At 40.6% G+C, this 22,789-nt stretch overlaps 1 protein-coding gene across 1 annotated transcript; it reads right to left on the minus strand.

Annotated features, from left to right (window-relative positions):
* Window positions 1-786: 786 nt before the first annotated feature.
* PLAC8L1 (PLAC8 like 1) lies at window positions 787-18,725 on the minus strand. Its single transcript, XM_010990354.3, has 5 exons — window positions 18,048-18,725; window positions 13,195-13,331; window positions 3,021-3,157; window positions 1,798-1,942; window positions 787-1,076 (listed from the first exon to the last, which is right to left on the minus strand). Exons 1-4 carry the CDS (start codon window positions 18,170-18,172, stop codon window positions 1,802-1,804), a joined length of 540 nt encoding a protein of 179 aa, XP_010988656.1. The 5' UTR covers window positions 18,173-18,725; the 3' UTR covers window positions 787-1,076; window positions 1,798-1,801.
* Between the last annotated feature and the right edge of the window lie 4,064 nt (window positions 18,726-22,789).

Raw genomic sequence — 22,789 nt, forward strand, 5'->3', positions numbered from 1 at the left:
GTGGCTCAGGTTCTTATCTGGAAAATGGAGCTGTAATAGCACCTTCTTGAGGAATGTTAAGGATTAAATATCTTAAAACATGTAGAGTGCTTTGAACAGAGCCTGGCACACACAGGTGCTCAACATAATTCATATTTTACCACCTTCACAAGGTTCACCATATCCACCAACCATGTATATGATTATTTACCTAATGTTCTTTTTTTTTTTTTTTTTTTTTTTTGGAGGAAGAGATACTTATGTTTCTTTCTTTCTTTCTTTTTTTTAACAAAGGTACTGGGGATTGAACCCAGGACCTCGTGCATGCTAAGCATGCTCTCTACCCGCTCCATCCTTATTTTAATCAACTCAGTTTTAATCTAAAACTTGATCGAAAAGAAAGCTTTATATCCCAACTGTAGATGGAAAATTATATAACTTGCTGTGAATATAAGGTAGCAGTAAATGGTAATAATAGCTCATATTTACCAAGTCCGCACTCCTTTCCAGGCACTGTGCTAAGTGTCTTGACTTGTTAGGATCCTCACAGCCCTCTAAGGTCGGTACTGTCATTTTACAAAGGAAGAAACTGAGGCACAGCAAGATGACCAGATCTGCCCCTAGCACTACAATTAGTAAACAAAGGAGGCACTTTGTCTTCAGACCCCAGGTGCCTCAGCACTGCTCTGTGCCGCTACCCTATAAAAAACAAGAGTATTCTAACCACATAGTAGATGCTTGGTGAATTAGCTTCCTAAGGCTGCTGTAACAAATGACCACACACTGGGTGGCTTAAGACAACAGAAGCCAACACAACTTTGTAAATCAACTATACTTCAATTAAAAACAAACAAAAAAACAAAACAAAAAAACCAGAAACTTACTCTCTCACAGTTCTGAAGGCTGGAAGTCCAAAAGATGTTGGCAGGGCCACACTCTCTCTGGGTCCTCTAGGGGAGAATATCCCCCCACCGCTTCCAGCTCCTAGTACCCAAGGCATTTCTTGGCTTGTGGCAGCATCACTCCAATCTCTGTCTCCATCTTCACATGGCTGTCTTCCCTCTGTGTGTCTCTTCCTCTGTGTCTCATCTCTTTTTCTTGTAAGGACAGCAGTCATACCAGATTAGGGCCCACCTAATGACCTCAACTTAATTACATCTGTAAGACCCTATTTCCACCCTATTTCCAGATAAGGTCACATTGACAGATACCAGGAGTTAGGATTTCAGCATGTTTTTGGTAGGAAGGGGGAGGGAGGGGACAAAATTCAACCTGTTAACAGTTGCCTTCCGAAGGCTTTGAGTGCAGGGCTGAAGATTTGCAAGCACTAGAGAGCTGTTCAAGATCAACAACCACCTGAGACTTTCTCCTTTACGCAGTCAGGACTGAAGGAGTCAGGACAACACTTCTGTAGTGCAGTGACACTTAGTGCCTAGTCCAGGTGCTAAATAAAATTAACCACCTCCTGCCCCATCACTGGTACTTTGGGAAAAGAAGCTTAGCATAAGAAAGCCATATAGCAATTCTTCCAGCTTCCCAGATATGCCTCATAAAAGGGGAAGATGGGGGGAAATGCAACATTCCAAAACCCCAGGCAGGGTAGTGGAGGGCACAAAACTCATAATAGGCCTATTGTGGCTGGGCTGGGATGGCAAGTTGTGACAAATAACAGAGTTTTCCTTGGGGATATGTACAAAGAAAGGGCACCAGTGAATACAGCAGGGGAAATCATTTATTTTCAGATTATTTCAGTGAAATTATGACGAACAATCTCTCTACTAAGAGAGGTTTGAGAGGAGTGAGGACGAGTTTTCTTACCCTGTCAAATAAAAGTTTCTTTAGTCAAAGGGGCTGCATAGATTTCGTAGAGTTGGGAGGTCCTCATCTTGAGTTCCCGGGCCACTTGACAGATGGAAAAAGGCCAACAGCAGTGCACCGCCAGCCAGTCCTCACACAGCGTGCCCTAGGGGGAGACCCAGGTCTCTGTTCAGCCGCAGTCACACAGGCTCAGTTCCTTTCCCTAGGGACCTCCACAATATTATGTGGTGGCCCATCCCACCCAAGATCCACCACCACCCTTAAGTCATCGTCCAGGGACATAACTCCACGAGGTTACCCAAGTGCCAAGCAGCTAATCAATCCTTGCAGTTCAGAGACCCTCCCTTAAGGCTTCATACCTGAAACCACTGTCTCCCTGACAGAGGAAAACTCCCCTGTCAACGTCTTTTTTTTTTCCTCTTAGGACTTAATATTACTAATTATTTTATTTATTTGGAATGGGTTATAAGTGCACATGGTCCAAAACTCCCACAGTAAAAAGGAATTCCCCTGCTATAGCTGTCCTCAGCCACCCAGTTACCTGTTGGGGACAACCAACATTGGCGGTTCTTACAATGCACTTCCAGATAAATTCTACACCTAGGCAAGTATATATGTATACAGTCTTTTTATGTAAATGGTTGCATTCTTCTACGCCTTGCTCTTTTTCTCACTTAAAATATTTATCTCAGGGATCATTCCATATGAGTATATAAAGAGATGCCTTTTTTTAATCTGTCCACATCTTAGTTGGTATGACACATCCGTCCTCAGTGTCATTGCACCTCCATCTCAGCTGTGCTGGAAATTTGCTGGCTCTTTAATGAGTCACCAGGGACCTTCCAAAGTGAATTCTGTATATTGCAGATAGGCTACATTTTAAGTGAGATTATTCCAAGTTTATCCTCCAAATTTGGAACATTTCTACCTGTTATCTTCTCTTAATGCAATAAGAGACAGAGAAACAGAAGAGGCCCACTGACCAGTAATCTACAATAGGGCTCCCTTGGAAATACCCTTCACAATGTGGCATTTTGATTAATAAACATGTTAGTAACAAATGAAATCAGAAATTTCTTCCCTTTCATTTCCTAAAGTCTTCCACTAAATGTGGTGTTTTAAAGCATCTTCACCCACATTTCTTTTTTTTTTTTTTTTAAATCACAAGTTTGAAAAGCATCCAGGTTCTCATATAGATCCAGTTTTCATGTATTCACACTTACCCGTATTTTATGTCTCTCTCTGGTGCCAATTCTCAGTGCAAAGGTGGACCCAGGTAACAATGGCCAACAAAAACACTCTCCGTAATGCCTGGCGATGTCACACTCAAGACACATGGGACAAAGGAGACCACAGAAACCTGTCAATAGCCACATAAAAGCAAGCCAAGGTTCTCAGATGTACGTGGAGCAACCACACATCTCAAAGAGCATTTACAACCCTATGCAATCAATTTAATGCTGCATTGTCTCCCTGCAATCAGGCACGGAGACTGAATAACCAATTCTCAAAACTCAGTGTATGAAAATTGCCGTAACTGAGCCACATTAAAATTGTCTTCTTTTGTTAAACACCGGCAAAGCTGAACCTGCTACAATTCTGTTAGCATTCACTATGGTAATTGTTTTTCCTGTCAAGAGAGAAGCATTAAATAATTTTTTTATGGTTGAAACATAGCCGTTGCTTCTATTACGTTCACCTAATTTCAATATTTAAAATAGACACAGTATAAGATGCTTTTGAATAGCAGGCGTCTTTTTCTATAAATGTGATTGAAAGCTCCTTTATTGTACACTGATTCTGCCTGCTATTCTTATCAGGACTTTATTCTATTTCTCAGGCCAGAAGGTTACTCTAACGTTTGCTAGTTTCATGGAGCCACTGACACCTGCCGTAGACGCTTGGTTCCTTGAACGTAACTGGAAACAGTTTGTCATTTATTCATTCATTCATTCATCTTTAACTACTGATTGTTTCCTACAGACTCTGCATGAACCATCTAACACAGAGGTTCTGTTTTAAATACGTTTTGGGTCACAGACCCTTTTGAGTATATGATGATAGCTATGAACTTGCTCCTCAAGGGAAGAGCAAAATACATGCACAAAGATATGCAAAAATGTGCATTCAACTTCACGGGACTCAAAGATCCACTGAAAACAATCACTGGACCACAGGTTAGGATACTGGTATACGATTAACATGTTATGTCATCTAGTATTGCAAAAGATGACAACCTTGATGAATACAAATAATCAGAACTATAAAACAGGAAAAAAAAAGCACTAACCATAACCTTTAAAAAATGTATTCAATAAATCTTATTAAGCCATAATTTATAATGTACAAGAAAATGCACAGATCATAAATGTTCAGCTGGATGAGTTTGGACAATCATATTCACCCAAGTAACCAAATGTGGAGAACATAGCCCTCACCCCAGAGTTCCCTCGCATCCCTTCCCAGACAATCCCAATCCTCCCAACCCTACTCCAGACACAACCACTATTCTGATTTCTATTTCCATAGATGAGTTTTATCTCTTCTTGTACTTTATATAAATGGAATCATGTTTACTTTTGTAACTGGCTTCTTTTGTTCAACATCATGTTTCTTGAAATTCATCTATGCTGTTATGTCTATCTTTAGTTTGTCATTTTTATTGTTAAGTAATATTCCAATCTATAAATATTCCACAAATTGTTTATCCATTCTCTCATTGATTATTCCATTTTTTGCTACTATGGTAACTATCATGAATATTCATATAAAATTTCTTACGTGGACAAACATTTTCATTTCACTAGGGTGGATTCCTGGAAGAGGAATTGCTAGTTTATGGAGTAGATTTATGTTTAATTTCACCAGAAATTCACAAACAGTTCTCCAAAGTATTTTTACCAATTTACACTCTCACTAGCAATGTATGAGAGTTTGCTGTTCTACATCCTCACCAACATTTGCTATTGTCAGTCTTTTTTATTTTATCCATTCCAATGAGGAGTATGAACCGGTAGTGATCATAGCCTTCTAGTGGACCAGATACAAAGATTCACATACCAGGTCACTAGTACACTAGGAGAATTTCCTGTCAAAGACCTGTCTCTGCTGCCTCATACCTCCCTCCCTCCTCAACAGTGAGGAGTATGGAGTCCCACTCCCAAATTTAGTGCCAAAGAAGCAAAAATCTAGGAACACTGTTTTATCTTAGAACCTCCAAGGGATATGCCTGGACTCTGGACTCCTGCAATTTCACATGGGGGGTGAGGTAGCACATGTGCACATAGAGCATGAGGACTGGCGGGGCAGGAGGACAAGGAGTAGCCTATCTGCGAGGAGCAGAACATCTGTTTCATCCAGCTCATCAGGAATTTAAGATAATTGCTAAATCATGTAGGCATCATTGGTCCAAAGCAAACACAATTCAGCCTTGTCTGGGATGTTTTGTCCCACATTAAAAAAAGAAATCGTTACTCCTAGTGAGATTAGCACTGACAACTGCTACGAAGGTCAGAAGACAGCAAGTGGCCCATGAACTTGCAGTGAGTTCAGAGTGGTCATACCACATGCGACCTTGAATTAGGGGATTTTGAATCATGGCATACAAAAATCAATCAAGTCTCATTGCATGCATGGATTACAAAATACTGCAGTGTAAAATCTCTGCAAATAAAAAATTAATCAAAAATTGCATAATTATAAATCTGGTAATCTAAATGAATAATAAATGATGTTTATACATTGCCTGAACTGCTCCACTTTAACTGGCAAAGAGACATGCCCACCATCCTCAGTAAGTACATTATAAAGAAGTTCTTGTTCTGTGCCTTGGAACTCCTGTACCTTCCTTTATTTTTATTTTTTTAACTTTTTTGGGGGGATGGTAATTATGTTTATGTATTTGTTTATTTGCTTATTTATTTTAAATGAAGGTACTAGAAATTGAACCATGCCTTGTGCATGCTAAGCACTCACTCTACCACTGAGCTATACTCTCCCCCTTCTGTACCTTATTTTTTTGACTCATATGTCTTTTTTAATGACACAAGCTGTTAACGTTATCTTTAATCCTTTCCATCGTATATCCATGTTATCTAAGTGTTCGTTAGAAGGCGGTACTAGATACTAAAGAAAACACGCCCAAAATTCAATTACCTTGGGACAGAAGTCAGATATGATAAGAAAACACTATGAAAGCCAAACTTCTATTATATAATAGCTAATATTTGTACAGATTTCACCATGTGCCAAGTCCTGCTAAAATACTTTGCGTTTATTAACTCACTTAATTCTCACAACAATCCTACAATCCTATAAAATTTACTTATTAGGCTTGTTTTACAGATGAGCAAACCGATGTCCAGAGGACTTACGTCATTTGCCCGAGGTCATATATTTATTAGGAAGGGGCAGAGGCCAGATGCAAACTCCAGTAGTCTCGCCCCAAAGTCTTAACTGCTACACATAACACATATGCCGATACGTTCTCATGTTTTACGTATTTATCTAGGATGCCACAATGTGGAGTTTTGTGTTCCAAGACAGTGTCCTCACTACCACTGCTTGATATTTACTCCTGTGGGAGAGTTTGAAATCATGCAACTTCTTTACAAAAGATCCTTGGGTCAGGTGTACTGCGATGTTGTGCAGCAGGATAAACACTGTCGGCTCACGGCTCAACAAGAGGTGCACAAGGGTAAGATGATGAAATCCTGTCTTTAAGAGTCTCGAGGAGCATGGACCGGATGTCTAATAAGTGACATCCCATTTACTTTTTACAAGTCCCAGATTATAACCCTCAGGTTAACAAGAATAAAATTTTCCATTTCTTTCTAAAAAGAAAGTGTCTCGAGGAGGAAATTTTGCTGCATATATAACAGAACAAGTGTAAGTACCCAGAATACACACAGAATTCCTACAAATCAGTATATAAAGGATTAAACAAAAGAAGAAAATAGGCATGGGACAATGAACAAGTAATTCACCGAAGAGGAAAAACAAATGGCCAACAGTAAACATGAAAAGCTGCTCAATGTTGTTAGTAATCAGGGGAACGCATATTAAGACCATCAGAAACCATTTATCACCAATAAGAATGCCAAATTTTTCTTAAGTTTTTAAGTGTCAAATGCTGTGTGGCACCATGGAGAAATAGGTACTCCATACACTGACAGAAGTAGAAATTGGCACAGTCACTTTGGAAAGCAATTTGGCTGAATCTAGTAAAATTTTAAATACTCTGGGATCCAGTAATTCCACTACTTACTATCTACCCTAGAGTAATGCTTACACATGCACACAAAGAGGCAGGTACAAGGATATCCACCACAGCATTATTTGTGGCTTCAAATTTAAAACAAATGTGCATTAATAGAGGAAAGTGTACATAAACCATGATGGTGCAAATCACGCTAGGTAATAATTAAGAACTCAGTGAAAGACCAGTTAAGAACCAACAGAGCTAAATCTCCAAGACATATTTTGAGTTAAAAAAATCAAATTGCACAATGATATGTGCAGCATAATACCATTTATGCTTTGTTTAAATAATATATATTACTAATGGATGCATATATAAATAGGAAAAGATCTGAAAGGAAACCCTCCCAACTGATTTAATAAAAAAGAGGAATATGGTTCCCTTTTCTGTAACGTTTCATTTTTTAAAAATAAAGTGAATGTATTCATGTGTCATTTGTGAAGTAAAAAATATATATATATGCAAGTATATGCATACGTGTGTATATGCACAAATATATATGTATTTTTTTTAAAGCAGCTCAGACTCAAAAGGGATACAAGCCATAAATTCAGCCTCTTCCTCTTACACCAAAGTCCTGGTGGTTATGTCAGCACCCACAGCCTAAAAGTTCCTGGCTTGTTCTGAGATGAGCTCCACCCTCACACATGGAATGTGGTTCATTATTCATCTAACTCACAGGCGAGTCGAGATAAAAAGAAGAAACCTACACAAAACCGGAGTGTGGAGCCCCAGAGAGCAGAAGTAGGAAAGGTGGGTGGAAACTGCAGCGAGGCACATTTCAGATCAGTTATCACAAAAAGGCAGAACCATCTAACAATAAGAGATGCTCAGAAAAGGAATGGGCCACACTCATACATTGTGGGTGGGAGAGTAAATTAGCACAACTTCCAAATGGAAAGCCACTTCGCAACATTTATCAAGATTTAAAACTGTACATACTACCTGACCAGCAGGTTTACTCCTCTGTAATTATCCTGCAGATAAACTCTCACACATGCAAAATGGCATCTGTATGAGAATAATCACAAAGCATTGGTTTAAAACAGCAAAAAGTCTGGAAAACACATAAAGGTCCACTAATAAGAATTTCTGAATAAATTAAGTACATTCATACAATGAAATCTATGCCGTAATTTAAAATATTAGCTCCAGAAGTGCCGATGTGTTCTGATTGCCTGTTTGTTACATTAAAACAAAATGAAGATGCAGAACTGTATGTGTTTACTGTTCTATTATTTGTGTCAATTACATACACCACATACAGCAAAAAGTCTGGAAGGACAGATACCAAAATATTAACAACGGTTATCTCTGACAGCCAAAATTATAGGACACTGCTTTTTTCTTTTATAGCCTTTTGTATTTCTCTTTTTTTACAATGATTATACAATACTTTCATAATAAAAAGATTAACCTATTCTCATTTAAAATTTTTATATCTTTACAAGCATACAGACTACATCTGGGCTCAGGTAAGAGTGCTGGCCTCTTGGAAGAAGGGGGGCAGCAGAGCAAGAATGGAGTTCCTGCTCACCATACACCAGAGGGCTAGGTACTTATGTGCATGGGAACCCATTCAAAATCATATTTTCTAAAGCACTGAGCTAGCTCCAAGGGAAAGGAGCCGTCCTCCCTGGAAATGTTCAGAAAGCCAAGGCTGTCAGGTCCTTGCCAGGCCTGCTGCAGAGAGGATTGAGACAAACTGGTGAAGGGCAAATCCAGCTGACCACAATATCCCTTCTGATTCTGAGGCTTTATGATTCTTTCACTGAAGTGCAGGAAAGAAGGAAGCAAGTGAAAACACAGGTTAAAAGTCATTCATTGATGTGTCATTCAGGAAATACTTTAAGCACCTCCTATTTATCAGGTGCTCTGGGCACTTAGAGCAGTGAGCAAGACCAGGGATCCGGGTTCTCAGAGAGTGTACAGTTTACCCAAGAAACAGTTTAGGGACATGAATCCCAGTCGGAGGCCTTTTCACGCCTCCTTCTGCTTCCAGAAAGCCAAAGAAAATGCTGGCCTGCTTCACCCTACCCACCTTGGGCATCTGACGTTTCCTCGTCCATACGAAACTCTTTACCACCTGGTGCTTGTGATGCCTCCACAGGGGAGGTAGTTTGAGTGGCTGGTTCTTTTCCATCTTTCAGGTATCCGCTTCAGTCAGGTCCTCAGGGAAGCCATCCTTTACTCAACCCCTACAGTTTCCTTTCAAAACACACTGTTCATTTCCTCCATGGCACTTCACACGACTGCGATTAATTTATTTGCTTATTGTCTATCTCCTCTCAGAGGCCATCTCTGTCTTATTCTCTCTGACTGATGCCTGTCACACCTATCACATGACTGCACATCGGCAGGGGCTCAGTAAATATTGGCTGAATTAATAAACAATGTTGATGACACCTCCCACATAAATCTCCTCTGTGGCAACATCACAAACACCCTCAGCTGGAACAGCTGGCCTTTCGCCCACAAGGCAGTTTTGCAGCCACTTATTTCAGCGTGGCTTCATCTTCACATCTGAGCTTTCAGGAGCCACATGTCCAGAGGACACAGAAGCAGCCATTTTCTAATCCCACTGCAGTGTGAATTCAGATGAAAGCGCAGAGGTGGGAAGAGGGAGCCAGTTAAAAAATATAATTACAACTAAATGAAGAAGCAAAATGTCAAAAAGAAATGGAAATCATTGCTGTTCATAATGTGCCCTTTGCTTAATGGATGACAAACTGTAGCAATAACTCCCAACATCTAATGGAAAACTGTCCTGGGATGGGAATCTGATGTGAAACAAAGTTGTGCAAAGAAGCTCTCCTTTTTGTTCCCAAGTTTGTCACAACTATTGTCACAGTGATTTGCTTGAAATTAAACTTTGCGAATGAAGTAAACAAAGGAGGGAAAAAAACCCAAGACTCACAGCAGTCATACTCCAGCAGTGCCCTGGGAATTATGGTGTAGGTACTGAGTATATAAAGTGATACTGCCTTTAAATTCTCTTCCAAGACAATGGCTTAGAGGCACGATGAGCAGTCACAAAATGGAGGTCTATCCAGGGAACAATAATGAGGGCACAGAACATTTGAGATTACCTGGTACTGTATATCCTTGTCCTTTCCTCCATGGCTCATGCCCAACTGTGAAGAATACTGTATTCTCCAAATGTCCTTCCTTCTCCCTTTGATAGAATGCTCTCTCAAATGACCAAGCCGGGAACCCACAGAAGACCCAGTGTGGTTGGTCTCCTGAATATTGATGGGGGTGGGGCGCAGAGCTAAGCAATGCTTAAGGCAGAAGGGGTAACGAGTGGTCCTTTTTTGATCAACTTTTTAGGTACTCTTGGGACTGGGCAGCAGACAGTTTAAGTCTCCTGACTCAACTCTCTGCCCTCAACATACTGGAGGATAAAAATTTATAATAACGAATATTAATTCCTAAGATTCATTAAGTGCATTGTTGTACATTTTGTCGGGATTTTCATGGGCATAGCAGCCCCATCTTAATTTAGGAAATTATCCCTTCACTATTGTGGGCAGTATTGAGAGAACTGTCATTCGAAATGCCCTGGCCTGGCCAAGCAGCAGGCATAACCTAGGCTAGTCAAATTGGGCTCGACTGCTGAAACATCAGTTCTCAGACAGGAAAGCAAAAGGATAGAAACATTCAGAGTCGACCAGATTGTCAGCTAGCTCCTGATAATGCATTTCGTCCTTTCTGAACTTCGTTTTTAGTTGATTTCTTGATTTTGTGAGCTACTCCACAGCCTTCTAATGAAATTCAGCATTTGCTAGTGTATTAGTTTCCCAGAGGGAAGCCAAAACAAAACTCCACAAATGGGGTGTCTTAAAACAATAGAAACTATTCTCTACTGGAGAATTCTGGAGGCTAGAATTCTGAAATCAATGTGTTGGCAGGGTGGTTCCTTCTGGAAGCTCTGAAGGAAAGCCTGTTCCACGTCTCTCTCCAAACTTTTGGTGGTTGCTGGCAATCCTTGGCATTCCTTGATTTATAGATGCATTTTTCTCATCTGTGCCTGCCTTCACATGGCCATCTTCTCCACGTGTTTGGGTACAAATTTCCCTTTTCTCATAAGAACATCAGCCATTGGATTATGGCCCACACTGATCCAATATAACCTTTTTACTTCACTATAACACAAAGACCCTATTTCCAAATAAGGTCACATTCAGAGGTTCCAGGTAGACATGAATTTTGGGGGACACTATTTAACCCAGTACAGCATGCAACTAAAAAAATGCTGATCCAGTTATGTTCCACACCAGTGTTCAAGAGTGAGTTCTATGCATTATCTGCTTTAATCTTGACAACTTTCAAGCACCTTTTTTAAAATCCTCATTTTAAAGGTGGAAGAATACTCTGAGAATTCGTTCAAAGTCAAATGGCCAGTAAGAGGCAGAGTTAAGATTCAAGGTGAGGTCTATATCCAATACAAATGTGTTCTCCTAACCACTACATTACATTCCAGGCTTTGCCCTACTTGGAAATGCATTGATGACCCTCCCCCCTCAACCCCCCAACTACAAGCTGTAAAAGGAAAATGGTCCACTTCCCAATCTGGGGCTAGGTCTCCACATCTCCACATGGCAATTCTGCCTTCTCTGTACTTCAGTACAAGATGATAACCAAAATCAGAGTATCTGGAAGAGAACCAGGAAGAATCCTCAGAGAACCAGAGAAGGGCTGCCACGTTGTCTGCTCAGAAGTCCACACGGGTAGCCATGGCAGGAAGAAACCTGCTGAGCTCTGGGTCATATGGGCAAAGGGACAGGGATGGAGGACAGGGTTTGGTTCTCAGCAGTCTCTCCTCTGAGGCCCAGGCAAACAGTGAAGGCTCAGGCCTGGATGATCAGAGCACCAAAAAATGTTGTTAGAGCTTATGCCTCAGCAAGATTTTCGGCTGAATAAGGATTTGGATCATGTAACAGCTCGGAGCTCTCCGAACTGATCCATCCTGTGAAGATTTAGGACAAATTCGGATCTTCCCAGAGGCCTCCAAAGGGTGGAGAGAGCCGCATTCTTCAAAAAATATTAAATCCAGGGTCTATTGAAATTAAGAGGCTGGCCCTCATCCATTAAAGGGATCTTCCCCCTTCCAAAAAAAGATTCTGTGACCAAGTTGCTCCCTAGGGCAAGAGCATCAGGTCCTGGAAGGGGATACTGACATGTGGTACCAAAGATGGGTCAGAATGTCCTCAGGTGAAAATAGAATCAATGCACTTTGAACGTCAAACCCAGGGGGAGATCATGTACCTAGAGGACGGTGTTGTTGGTACGTCTTTATAACTACACTAGCGTCTGAAAAGATTTCAGTCAACAAAGGGGACTTCATTTTATGATCTGTTATAAGAATACTTACTACATTTTCCTCATAGAAATACTAGACAGATAAGCAAAAAGAAAAATTATCCAGTAGCCTACCATCTGGAGACACCTGCTGCAGACATTTGTATTTATATCCTTCCAGGTATTTTTCTAAACATTTCTTCCCCAAAATGGTGCCTAACGTGTATAGTTTTATAATCTGCTTCTTTAACTTAAAAATGCAGCCAGATATTTTTCCATCCCAGCATGCATTACTCCACAACGTGACTTTTCATGGCTGTGTAATTAACTCATTGTATGGATGCCCCCAGTGAACATTTAGGTTGTTCCAGACTGTTGCTATTATAACCAATGCTGCAAAATTTAATGATGCTGCTAAATCTTGGTACATGATTTATTTCCTTAGACTAAATGCCTAAGAATGTAATTACTAGGTCAAAGGCTACATAACATCTGAGGTCCTTTTTGTATGTATTACTAACCATTCGCTGGGAAGCCTGTATCAATTTATACTCCCACCAGCTGCAGATGAGAAAGCCCATTTTGTACATCTTTGCCTATGTGGATTTTGTCATTTAAAAACTCCTTGAAGTCACCCACATATTCTATAAAAGCATTCACATTCGTGAAAAACAAGATTTTTCCTGCCAAGGAGGGCATCTACATCCCTAGAAGTTTAGTCTAGCTTTTCTGAAACCATTTACTTTCTGTCCTTGGGCCTGTTGTAGCTTTGATACTCACTTATGTCTTGGGAAAGAAAACAGTACAGAAGAACTTAAATGAAGAGGAAAACATACAAATTCTCCTATCTCTGCAGACACTGAAGAGGCCGGTGCTCCAGTCCCCACCAGTCTGGACAATCGCTGTGACTGTGGTCCTGCCACTGGCTCCCCGGACAGGCTGCTTCACCACAGCCTGGGCTGGTGCATGGCTCCTGGAGAGTCAAGGATGGTGATTAACTTGGAAACAAAGAAGACGGTATCAGGCTGAGATAGAGTGATAAACAGACAGGGACCCAGTGATGACAAGTGGCTCTTATTTCATAGCCCAAGCTGACCTCACTGTCTCCCTCCCTCCTTCTCCATCACACCTTCTCCTCTAATTTTTTGCCCCACTTGTATTAATGACATTATTATTCCAGGTCCTGTTACTCAAATTCAATGTTCAGTCTACTTTCTCAGTGTTTCATGATAGTTAAATTGACAAACTTGGAACCAAGAGACTTCAGTTCAAACCCCAGCATGCCCGTTCCTGGAAGCTTGACCTCAGTTAAGTCGCTTAATCCCTCTTTTGCTTTCTGTTTGTTCAAATGTAACATGAAAAAACTAGCTCACAGGTTTATTATGTCGACTGAAAGACATATAATTAGTTTACTGTGCCCAGAGCATGTGTAACAAGGTGACCCTGAGCGAGGCTATACCCCAGGGATTTTGAACCTTTGTTGAAGACAAATAAGGAATTGGACTAAGCTGGTACATCTAAATCTGGATGAGGCTACTGAAATTGAACAGGCAGCATCATTTAAGTGAATAACCCAGACTTCAGAATATGTCTTGATATCGAACTACTGTATGATTGTCCTAGTGCAACCACAAAGTACAACTTCGGTTTGCTTTTCCCTGAAGGGAATAGATACTCCACTCAATCATTCTGAAATAGAAATGCAGGCCCAGGGGATGGGCTTCAAAAGTGAGGTGAGAAAAAACATCCCTCTCTTTTTGGGCTGAAAGTCAGTTTTGCCTGAACTCCTACCGTGGAGATAACTGGAGTCAGTCCTATCGTGAAGGGTAAGCTGTTACCTGGCCTCGTGGCAGGGGCAGGTCAAGAGCAGGGTCGAGGGTCCCTAGAATGAGTCTGAGCCTCTGCATGCGGTCTGTTTTGTGCTTCCCTTTTGGCAAGCTTCATTAAGAGTCCGTACCTGGTCTCCAGGGTGTTATGAAGAATTAAAAAGCCTGCCTCAAACTCATACTTGAGAGAAAATAAATAAGAGGCAAGAGAATTTCTCCTCTAACAGCTGTTGTTACAGTAATAGTCACCAAAGTTCACCACCTGAGACACACAGCCCAAGGGCCAGGGCAGAATACTCCTGAGCATCCTTAATGCCACACACGGGGGGCATCTTGGAAACAGCTGGGGAGCCTTTTGAGAACCTCTGATTTGGGACAATAAATCAATGGGATTTTGTGTTATCATAAGGGGCACTGTTATTAAAATCCACACCTCTTTTTCATTCTACTAACACTACCCAAGTCTACACCTTCCCAAATCTGACAGCCCATTAGCTTGTTAAGAAAAACAAATTCCCAAGTCTTACCCCAGACCACTGCATAGGTCTCCAGGGAAGAAGTATAGAAATCAGTATTCATAACAAGGTTCCCAGGCAGTTCCCATGCAGTCATCCTGATACCAGCCTGAAGCCCAATACAGGTGGATTTGGAGACCACTGACGATCACTGCACTAGCTTGAGTCTCCCATTAGGTAGGTGGTGATGTCAGTGTAATAGAGATGGCAAGTAATAGGAGGTAGGGTGGAACTGGGAAGAGGATGCTTGGAACACAGCCAGGCTACAATGTCAGTATGGCATCAGGAGCATCCTGGCCAACAGGTGGCCAAGCTACACCAGAACTTGGAAGAGAGGTTGGAGTTAGGAGCTACCTGTCTAGAAGTGTGAAGTGGAGCTATGAAACACGCACGCCATTAGGCATTACAGACAATGCTTAGGGCCTAGCAAGCTTTTTAAGAGCCTGCAAAAGCGTTTGAGACCTGGAAAAAAAGTATTGGCTACAAAATATAAAAATTGCAAAGTAAAAATTAGTTAATTCTCAATTAAACACAAAAATCTAGCTTTGTATCTGTCTCATCAATTGTCAAATTTGAAATTCACACGTATTTTATTACATTTGAAAACAATTTATAATTCTTTCATTTTGGGGGAAAAAAATCCCAAGAATGAATGAATGCTGAGAAGCAGCAATCACAAATTAATTACTCATAGCCAAATAATTTCAAAAGCAAATTATAAACATCTTTTCCCTTATTGTACAGCAAAAAAAAAAAAAAAAAAAAAGGATATAACATATGGTATGGGTATGTTTTAATATTTTGTTATGATGTGGGTTAGGGCCTATTGCTATGGACTGAACTGTTTCTCCCCAAATCCATATGTTGAAGATCCAGCCCCAGTGTGACTGTCTGGAGAGAGGTAAGTAAGGTTAAATGAAGAATAGGGCTGGGCTCCCGGTCTGATAGAACTGCTGGCCTTATCAGAAGAGGACGGGCCATATAAGCACACAGAGAGAAGGCTACAGCCCAGGAAGGGAGTCCTCACCAGGACCCAGCCATGCTGGCACCGTGATCTTGGACCTCCAGCTTCCAGAACTGTGAGAAAATACATACCTGCTCTTTATGCTATCCAGTCTATGGTATTTTGTTATGAAAGCCTCAGCAGACTAAGACACCCATGAAGATTTCAAATTGGTCCTGAAGAAACTACTTCTATACATATCTTACCCCCCTACTTCCGTGTGAACCCCTGGAGGTTAGGGGGCACTTGCTAATTCTCCCTGTATCCCCAGAACCCAGTGCCCTCCTTGAAACCTGGTGGGTGCATATTTGTTGAATTGGACTAAACTGAATTCACCTATTTCTTCCATCATATTTAAGTCCTCCTCAAATGTAGCTGTAAGTTATATGATCTTAACTGTGTTTCACTCTCTAGTAAAGGCATAACTCTCAGGTGTGAACTGATTACATAAAAACATAGTTTTTGAGAGCAGCCTTAAATCTCCTTGGTCCCCTCCACACCACCCAAGGCATTTACCTCTCAGTGTGGTCCCTACAAATTGAGGACTTTGATTATTGTACTAAGAGTTTCCAATGATTTTAGTAAAGGAATTTCTTAGAGCCGAGCCCCTAGATTAGATTTTCCTTTGAAATCCCTTATAGCTTGGAGGCTTGGAATAGAATTTTCTGTTTCTGTCTCAGCATTATGTGTGTAACACCTCTTATTATGGTGAGGAAGCCTGTCCTGTATCTATTCCAAATCAAATAACCAAGAGGATACCTTTGCCTTGGTGGGGGAGAAAAATGGTTTTTTGTGTGTTTACCTAATTTTGAACTCAAGAACTGTATTAGTTTCTTTCCTTAATACTCTGACTCCTTGGTGATTTTTAAACATTAAAATGTTTGAAATGACATGCACTGGCTAAAACATTTCAGTTCAGGATCATAACAAACATGTCAAAAACGAAATAAGTATAGCTACCCTTCACTCAGCACCTGCTATGTGCTGGGCACTTAGTAGTTCCTTTAAGAACTGAATAATTATTCAGGGGCTGCTACAGGTATCAAAGTAAAGTAGCTATTGCAGCTTCCTGCATAGCTTTTAGCTCTGTATGTAACCCCAGAGAGGCAGAATCTTTTCTTACCATTAATAGGAATGAGTTTGGAAGTAGTGGGTGAAGTTGATGGTCACAGCGTCTAAACCAGAGCAGCTATCCATTTGCTATCAAATTCAGCAAGTTCTTCATTTATTGGGAAGAGATCAGAGCTTAGATTCAGGTACACTGAAGTTCAAATGTGCCTCAGCTGCTTTCTAGTTTTTTGACCTTGGAAAACACAACTTGTCCCAGCCCTGAACTCTGGTCTCCTCTCCCATAAACTTGGATTTAAAATATCCTACCTCCACAGTTGCCCTGAGGATTCAACAAGATCATGTACGTGGCGTATAGTAGGCATGCATTCGATGGCAACTACTGTTATTATTTAGCTTAAGGGCCTTGCACATATCCTAGGGCACTCTGCACACTTCTCTAAGAAACAAAGAGTGGAACAAGAAGACCTGGGACAGTTTCTCACTTGTCATATGTGCTACCCAAATATCTTAAAATTCAATTTGGGTGACCAATCATCCCAATTTGCCCTGGACTAAGGGTTTTCCCAGGATGGAAAACTTTTCAGTGCTAAAATTAGGACAGTCCCAGCCAAACCAAGAGGGTTGGTCACTATAAAAGACAGAAGCAGAGAGGCTTCCACCGGTGGGAGGCAGGAGGCTATATCCAGTCATTCCAGTTACTGGCTCGTACGGAGCAACAGTGTCAGGAGAGGGATGAGATACAGTCCTCCCCCTTCTCAGCCTCACTCTGCCCTTCCCCTCTTCCAGCAGCTCAGCACATTCCCCACCGCACGTCCCCACACACCTGATGCTTCGGCTGGGGCGTTTCATGTTGCTCTCTTCCTTAATGAAACTTGAAGTACTAGGAGTTTGCTCTGCCTTCCACTGAGGCCTCCTTAGTTATTTCAAACTCTTAACTGAAGCCAAAACCCTTGAGTTTTGATTTCAAAAGGGTGGAAATTACTGGCAGCCACCAGCAATAAAGTTTCACTTGGTCAGGGCTCAACATTTTAAGTTAAGAATAAAGAGACACCCTCCCACCCAAGGCAGCTCTTCTCTTTCCACCAGCCAAGTGAGGCCAGAAGGAACTAATCAGTTGCCCCCTTTTCAAGTGCACATGGGAAATGATAGCAGATACTTTCTTCCCAAGCCCAGTTTTCTTTTTCCTGGCTCCTCATAAGAAGACATTGATTTGATATTCCAACCAAAGAGCAAAAGCTGGTGGGGGGTGGGGGGAGAATCACCCTACTCCCTACCTCAAGTTGGAGATAAAATGTTGTTCATCTTCAGATGGTATGAGCGAAAGCAACAGAGGTGAGTGTACGTTGAGAAAGGAAACATCCTCAGGAAACTTAGAGAAGTAATTCCCAAACCAACTCATAGTAACAGGTGTTTTCTGGTCACATGGGATATCCTTTTCCCTTTGACAACAAGCTGACTGCTTCTAAACTTAGGTTCAGTCCAAAGTGAAACATCTAAAGAATGTTGCCTTGATATTCTGGAACCTGAGGTCACAGTGTAACTGACAGACACCTTATACACCTAACTGTGGGCCTGTCCATCTTACTAATTTGAAGGGAGATATTGCTGAATATATAGTGTAAATTAAATAAAAAGAAAACTTATCTTTGGTGGAAAAATCCTTTTGCTTTAAGAGCGAACTCTAGCAAACATTTACCTAGCTAAGTGTCACCTGACTTCTCCTTAGGAGACTCAAAAGGCTACAGATTCCACCTTGCCAGGTAGCTGAGGAGCAGTAGGGGCCTCTCCTCATCCCCGGGGCCGCTAGTCCAATTCAGCAAGATCACATGAGTCCCACAAATAACCTGAAAGCAGAGACAGAAAATAAGGTCTTTCAGCCAATATCGTGCTTGAAACCACCTAATGAAAGACAGCTTCCTAAAAGTTTGAGCTATGCTAGGTTGTCAAACCTCTAAGCCTTCTTAGAACTTTTAGAAATCACCTACTCTTCCATGGACCTCACTGATCACGGCAGGAAAGCGGTGCTGCTGCTTTCCTACAGCCCAGATGAACCCAGTGAACAAAGCAGGGCCCGGCTGGTGACCGCCTCCCTACTGCTCCCTATCTTCAGGGTCTTAGGAGCCTCTGAAGTAGCCTTCAGAGCACGCCTCAGGGTGTGGACAACAGAGACACTGGGGAAATGTCCCCACAGGAAAAAAATTAAGAGAAAATCACACGTTTGAGAGGACAGGTCTGCAATCATAATTCAGTGCTACATTAGAAAGACAACAGGAGGAAAACTGCCAACTATACTATATATTCTCATCAGACCCATGGAGAATGATTGTTTAGGGTTCTGCACTTCAAAGCATTTACTTGAACAGGGCTATTAGCAAAAGCCTATATAATACCTCCCAAATAAAGATCCTTCAGATACAGCTTCATAATTGCCCTCTCTCACTAGGTTCTGGGCAACTCTCATTGTCTTCTTAACCGTAAGGATGCCTCCTGCGTGAAGGACAGCCATGTTTCTTCTGCTTACCACTCTATTCCAAGTGCTTAACACGGTGCTTGGAACACAGTAAGCACTCAGTAATTTGTGGACTAAATGTGCTACACAGGAAATTCAAGTTTATAAGAATATCTTAAATTAAGAAGTGATGACTAGCTTTGCAAAAAAAGATTTACAATAAAATTCCCATGACAAATGAGCAACCATTGCACATGTAAGCCAATTTCATATTATAAAATGTCATTTGTCTCATCTTTTCAAATCAAACATTTATTGTATGAAGCGACCAAGCCAAATGCCACACAGCTCTTTCACTTAAGAAGAAAACAAATGAAAAGAGAAAGCAAGCGGAATGACAACTATTTGCGGAAAAGAAATAATTGAAAACGAGTCCCCTAAGACAAAGTTCCCAAGTTTATGATTAACCTCTCTGTCCAAAACTTTATTCCCTTTCTTGTCCCACCCCTGTTCTCCTCAAAATTGAGGAGTATCAAAGAAAAGGGGAGAAATGAAACTGAGCAGGACCCTGCAGGGCCTCCCCAGGTATGGAAGCCCCCTCCGTGTCCCTTGTTTCTTGTTTATAGAAAAAGACTTTAGTCTCTTAGGCCTTTCCTGAGTTCCAAAGAGCAGACTCAGGCAGTTACTAGTTAGGGAAGTGAGGGAGTACGAAAACAAAGGAAAAGCAAATAGCTCAGTGATAAAACAGGATCCTAGCTCCTCTTCAAATGATGTAAATAACAATCTGATGTGTATCTTTGAGTTATTTTGCAGAAACTAAGACCGTCCCCCCAACCAGGTAAACGGTGGTATGCTAGTCACAACCATGTAGACCCCAGACTGGCTGGAACCAGAAAGTTTATGATTAAGGCTCCTGAAACATTACCCTGTTACCTCACCACCAGCCAATCAGAAGAAAGTTCATGAGCTGCAACTCTTACCTCAGATGTTGCCTTTAAAATCCCTTCCCTGAAAGCAATCAGGGAGTTTGAGTCTTTTGAGCATGATCTGCCCATTCTCCTTGCTTGGAGCCCTGCAAATGAATGCTGTACTTTCCTTCATCACAACCCAGTGTCAGTAGATTGACTTTGCTACACGGTAGGCAAGCAAACCCAGGTTTGGTTCAGTTAACAATTTTGCCATTAGAATATCACCAGTTTGCACAGCCCCCAGCATAATTTATTCAGTAAAGGATCAGGTAAAAAATTGGGAACAGGACACTCCCAAGGTGCCAAAACATCACTCTACAGATTTCTAATTACAAAAGAAATAATGGATCTTAACTCTGGCGAGTTCTAGAAATATCCAAAATGTATTTTTACAATAGAAAGTTCTAAAAGTGTTCTTTTAGAAAAAAAAAAGTATCTTTAAAACAAAAACTCTCTAAGTGACTTTAAAATATATATCTCTATAATACCATTTCAGCATGTAATCAATATAAAATAAAATTATTGAGGTATTTTACGCTCTCTGTTACAGTAAGTCTCTGAAATCTGAAGTGTATTCTACACTTTTGTAGCACACCTCAATTCACTAGCCACGCTTCAAGGTCTCTACAGACATACGTGGTGAGAGGCTAAATTACTGGGCAGCACAGCTCCAGGCCTAACTCCAATCTAAGGAAAACAAGGGATAGAACAAATTACCACCTCTCTTCCAAAGTGAAAACACAGGATTTCTTTGTCTTATTCCTTAAACTCTTACGAGCAAGGATCATGTTCTATCCTGTTTTTTGTTTTTCATGTGTGAGGTGTTTTTTTTCCCCTACCTTATAACCAATTAAGCTCTTAGGATGGCAGTGGGCAATCAGAAGACTTAATTGATGCTGTAAGTTTTCGGCGGCATCTGAGTATTCTCTAATACAGATGTGAAATTATGTCCAAAAATATTAAGAGAAAATAATTTAACAATGTATCATCAAACACTGAGAACCTACCAGAGCCAGGTACACAGCTATCTAGTAAACAATCATTAGAATGACTAAATGAATGAATTTTTCAAGATAAAAACAGACATAACTACCACAAACTACAAAAGACATGAAGGAACACATCATCTCGTTCCCACCTCAAGAATCTGCAGTGACTCTGCAAGTAATTAAATCAACTTCGAATTTCTTCCTGGAATCCAAGAACCTTTATAATAAGGCCCAATTTACTTACCTGCTTCCAACTTCTCTCTTATTCTTCCAAGATAAACATTCCATTCCTGGCATCATCTCCCAAACAAGCCATGCGTTTGTTTTCACCTCCAGGCCCTTATCCACATCTAGTTCTGAAAGCTAGGAATGTGGCCCTGCTCTCCAAACTGCTATTCCAGTCCTCACCATCCTTCATGTCCCACCTCATCTGTGAAGTCTATCTGACTCTGGTCCATAGAAAATTCTCCCTCCTCTAACCAAATAGCCCTGACAACATTGGCCTTAGCCAAATACATTCCTATTTCCCATGCATGCATTCCTTGTTTAATAAGTGTGTTGTGATGGACTGGAGATATGGAGGCCAGGGCTCTATCTCAGCTCCATCACTAGTGTATAGGGTCTTGGACAGGTCACTTGCCATCTAGACCTGTGTCTTCATGTGGCCTCTTTGCTAGTCCTTCAGCACACCAGCCACATGCCTCTCCTCAGAGCTTTTACACCTGCTGTACCCTCTGTCTAATATGCTTTTTTGCCTAGGTTATCAGCTAGCAAAACTACATGTGCATTTTCTCTTGGACCTACAAGTCCACTTCTAGAAATTTAAGATAAACTTCCAGATATAAAACCACATATCCACAAAGTTACTCACTATATAATTCTATACAGATTCTATAAAATATCAAAAACTTAGAAACAAACTAAATGCCATCCCCTGGAGAGTAGTTGAATGAATTATGGTACGGTTTAACAGAGAGAAGAGAGACAGGAGGGGAGGAGAGAAAAAAAAGGAGGAGGAGGAAGAAAGAACAGATCTCTGGGAACTAAAATAAAAAATATAAATATATACTTCTATATATTTATCAAAAAATAGTTAACTTTAAAAAGCAGGGTATAAAACAATTATATATAACCTCTACTTTTTACATGAGAAAAGAGATTAAAGTACATTTAATATTTGCTTATTTTTGGAAAAAGAAACAGGAAAGATAATCTAGAAACCAATGAAAACAATTAGCTACAGAGCGGGGGAATGTGGTACAAGAGAGTAAAAATTCTCTGAATGGATATAGTTTTGACTTTTGAACCATGTATTTTACTTATTCAAAAAATAAATAAAAAGGGAAAAAAGCAAACCTTAAAACTGAATAAAAAGAGAAACAAATGACTTTATATTAAAGCCACAAATGAAAAGAAATTCGTCCAAGTAACATTTGAACACAGTGTTCTGACTATATTCCTTAGTGAGATACATTTTCAGGACATAGAACTGCAAACGTATTTTTTTTTTCTCAAAATATATATATATGTGTTTTAGAACTCTACTTAGTAAATCTGTCACCAATAGTAGCCGATTACATATGAACAATGTATGAATCCGACAATCATTA

Source organism: Camelus dromedarius, chromosome 3, assembly GCF_036321535.1.
Source record: "Camelus dromedarius isolate mCamDro1 chromosome 3, mCamDro1.pat, whole genome shotgun sequence".
In the NCBI taxonomy this organism is placed as follows: domain Eukaryota; kingdom Metazoa; phylum Chordata; class Mammalia; order Artiodactyla; family Camelidae; genus Camelus; species Camelus dromedarius.

Excerpts from the sequence above, each read along its gene's own strand:
- PLAC8L1 (XM_010990354.3), bottom strand. The coding sequence starts at position 18,172 with ATGAGTTGGTTTGGGAATTACTTCTCTAAGTTTCCTGAGGATGTTTCC. Across the intron at positions 3,158-13,194 it reads CTGCAGAGATAGGAGAATTT|GTTTCTGTGGTCTCCTTTGT; the intron begins GTATGTTTTCCT and ends GGCTATTGACAG. Across the intron at positions 1,943-3,020 it reads GAGAGAGACATAAAATACGG|GGCACGCTGTGTGAGGACTG; the intron begins GTAAGTGTGAAT and ends GTCTCCCCCTAG.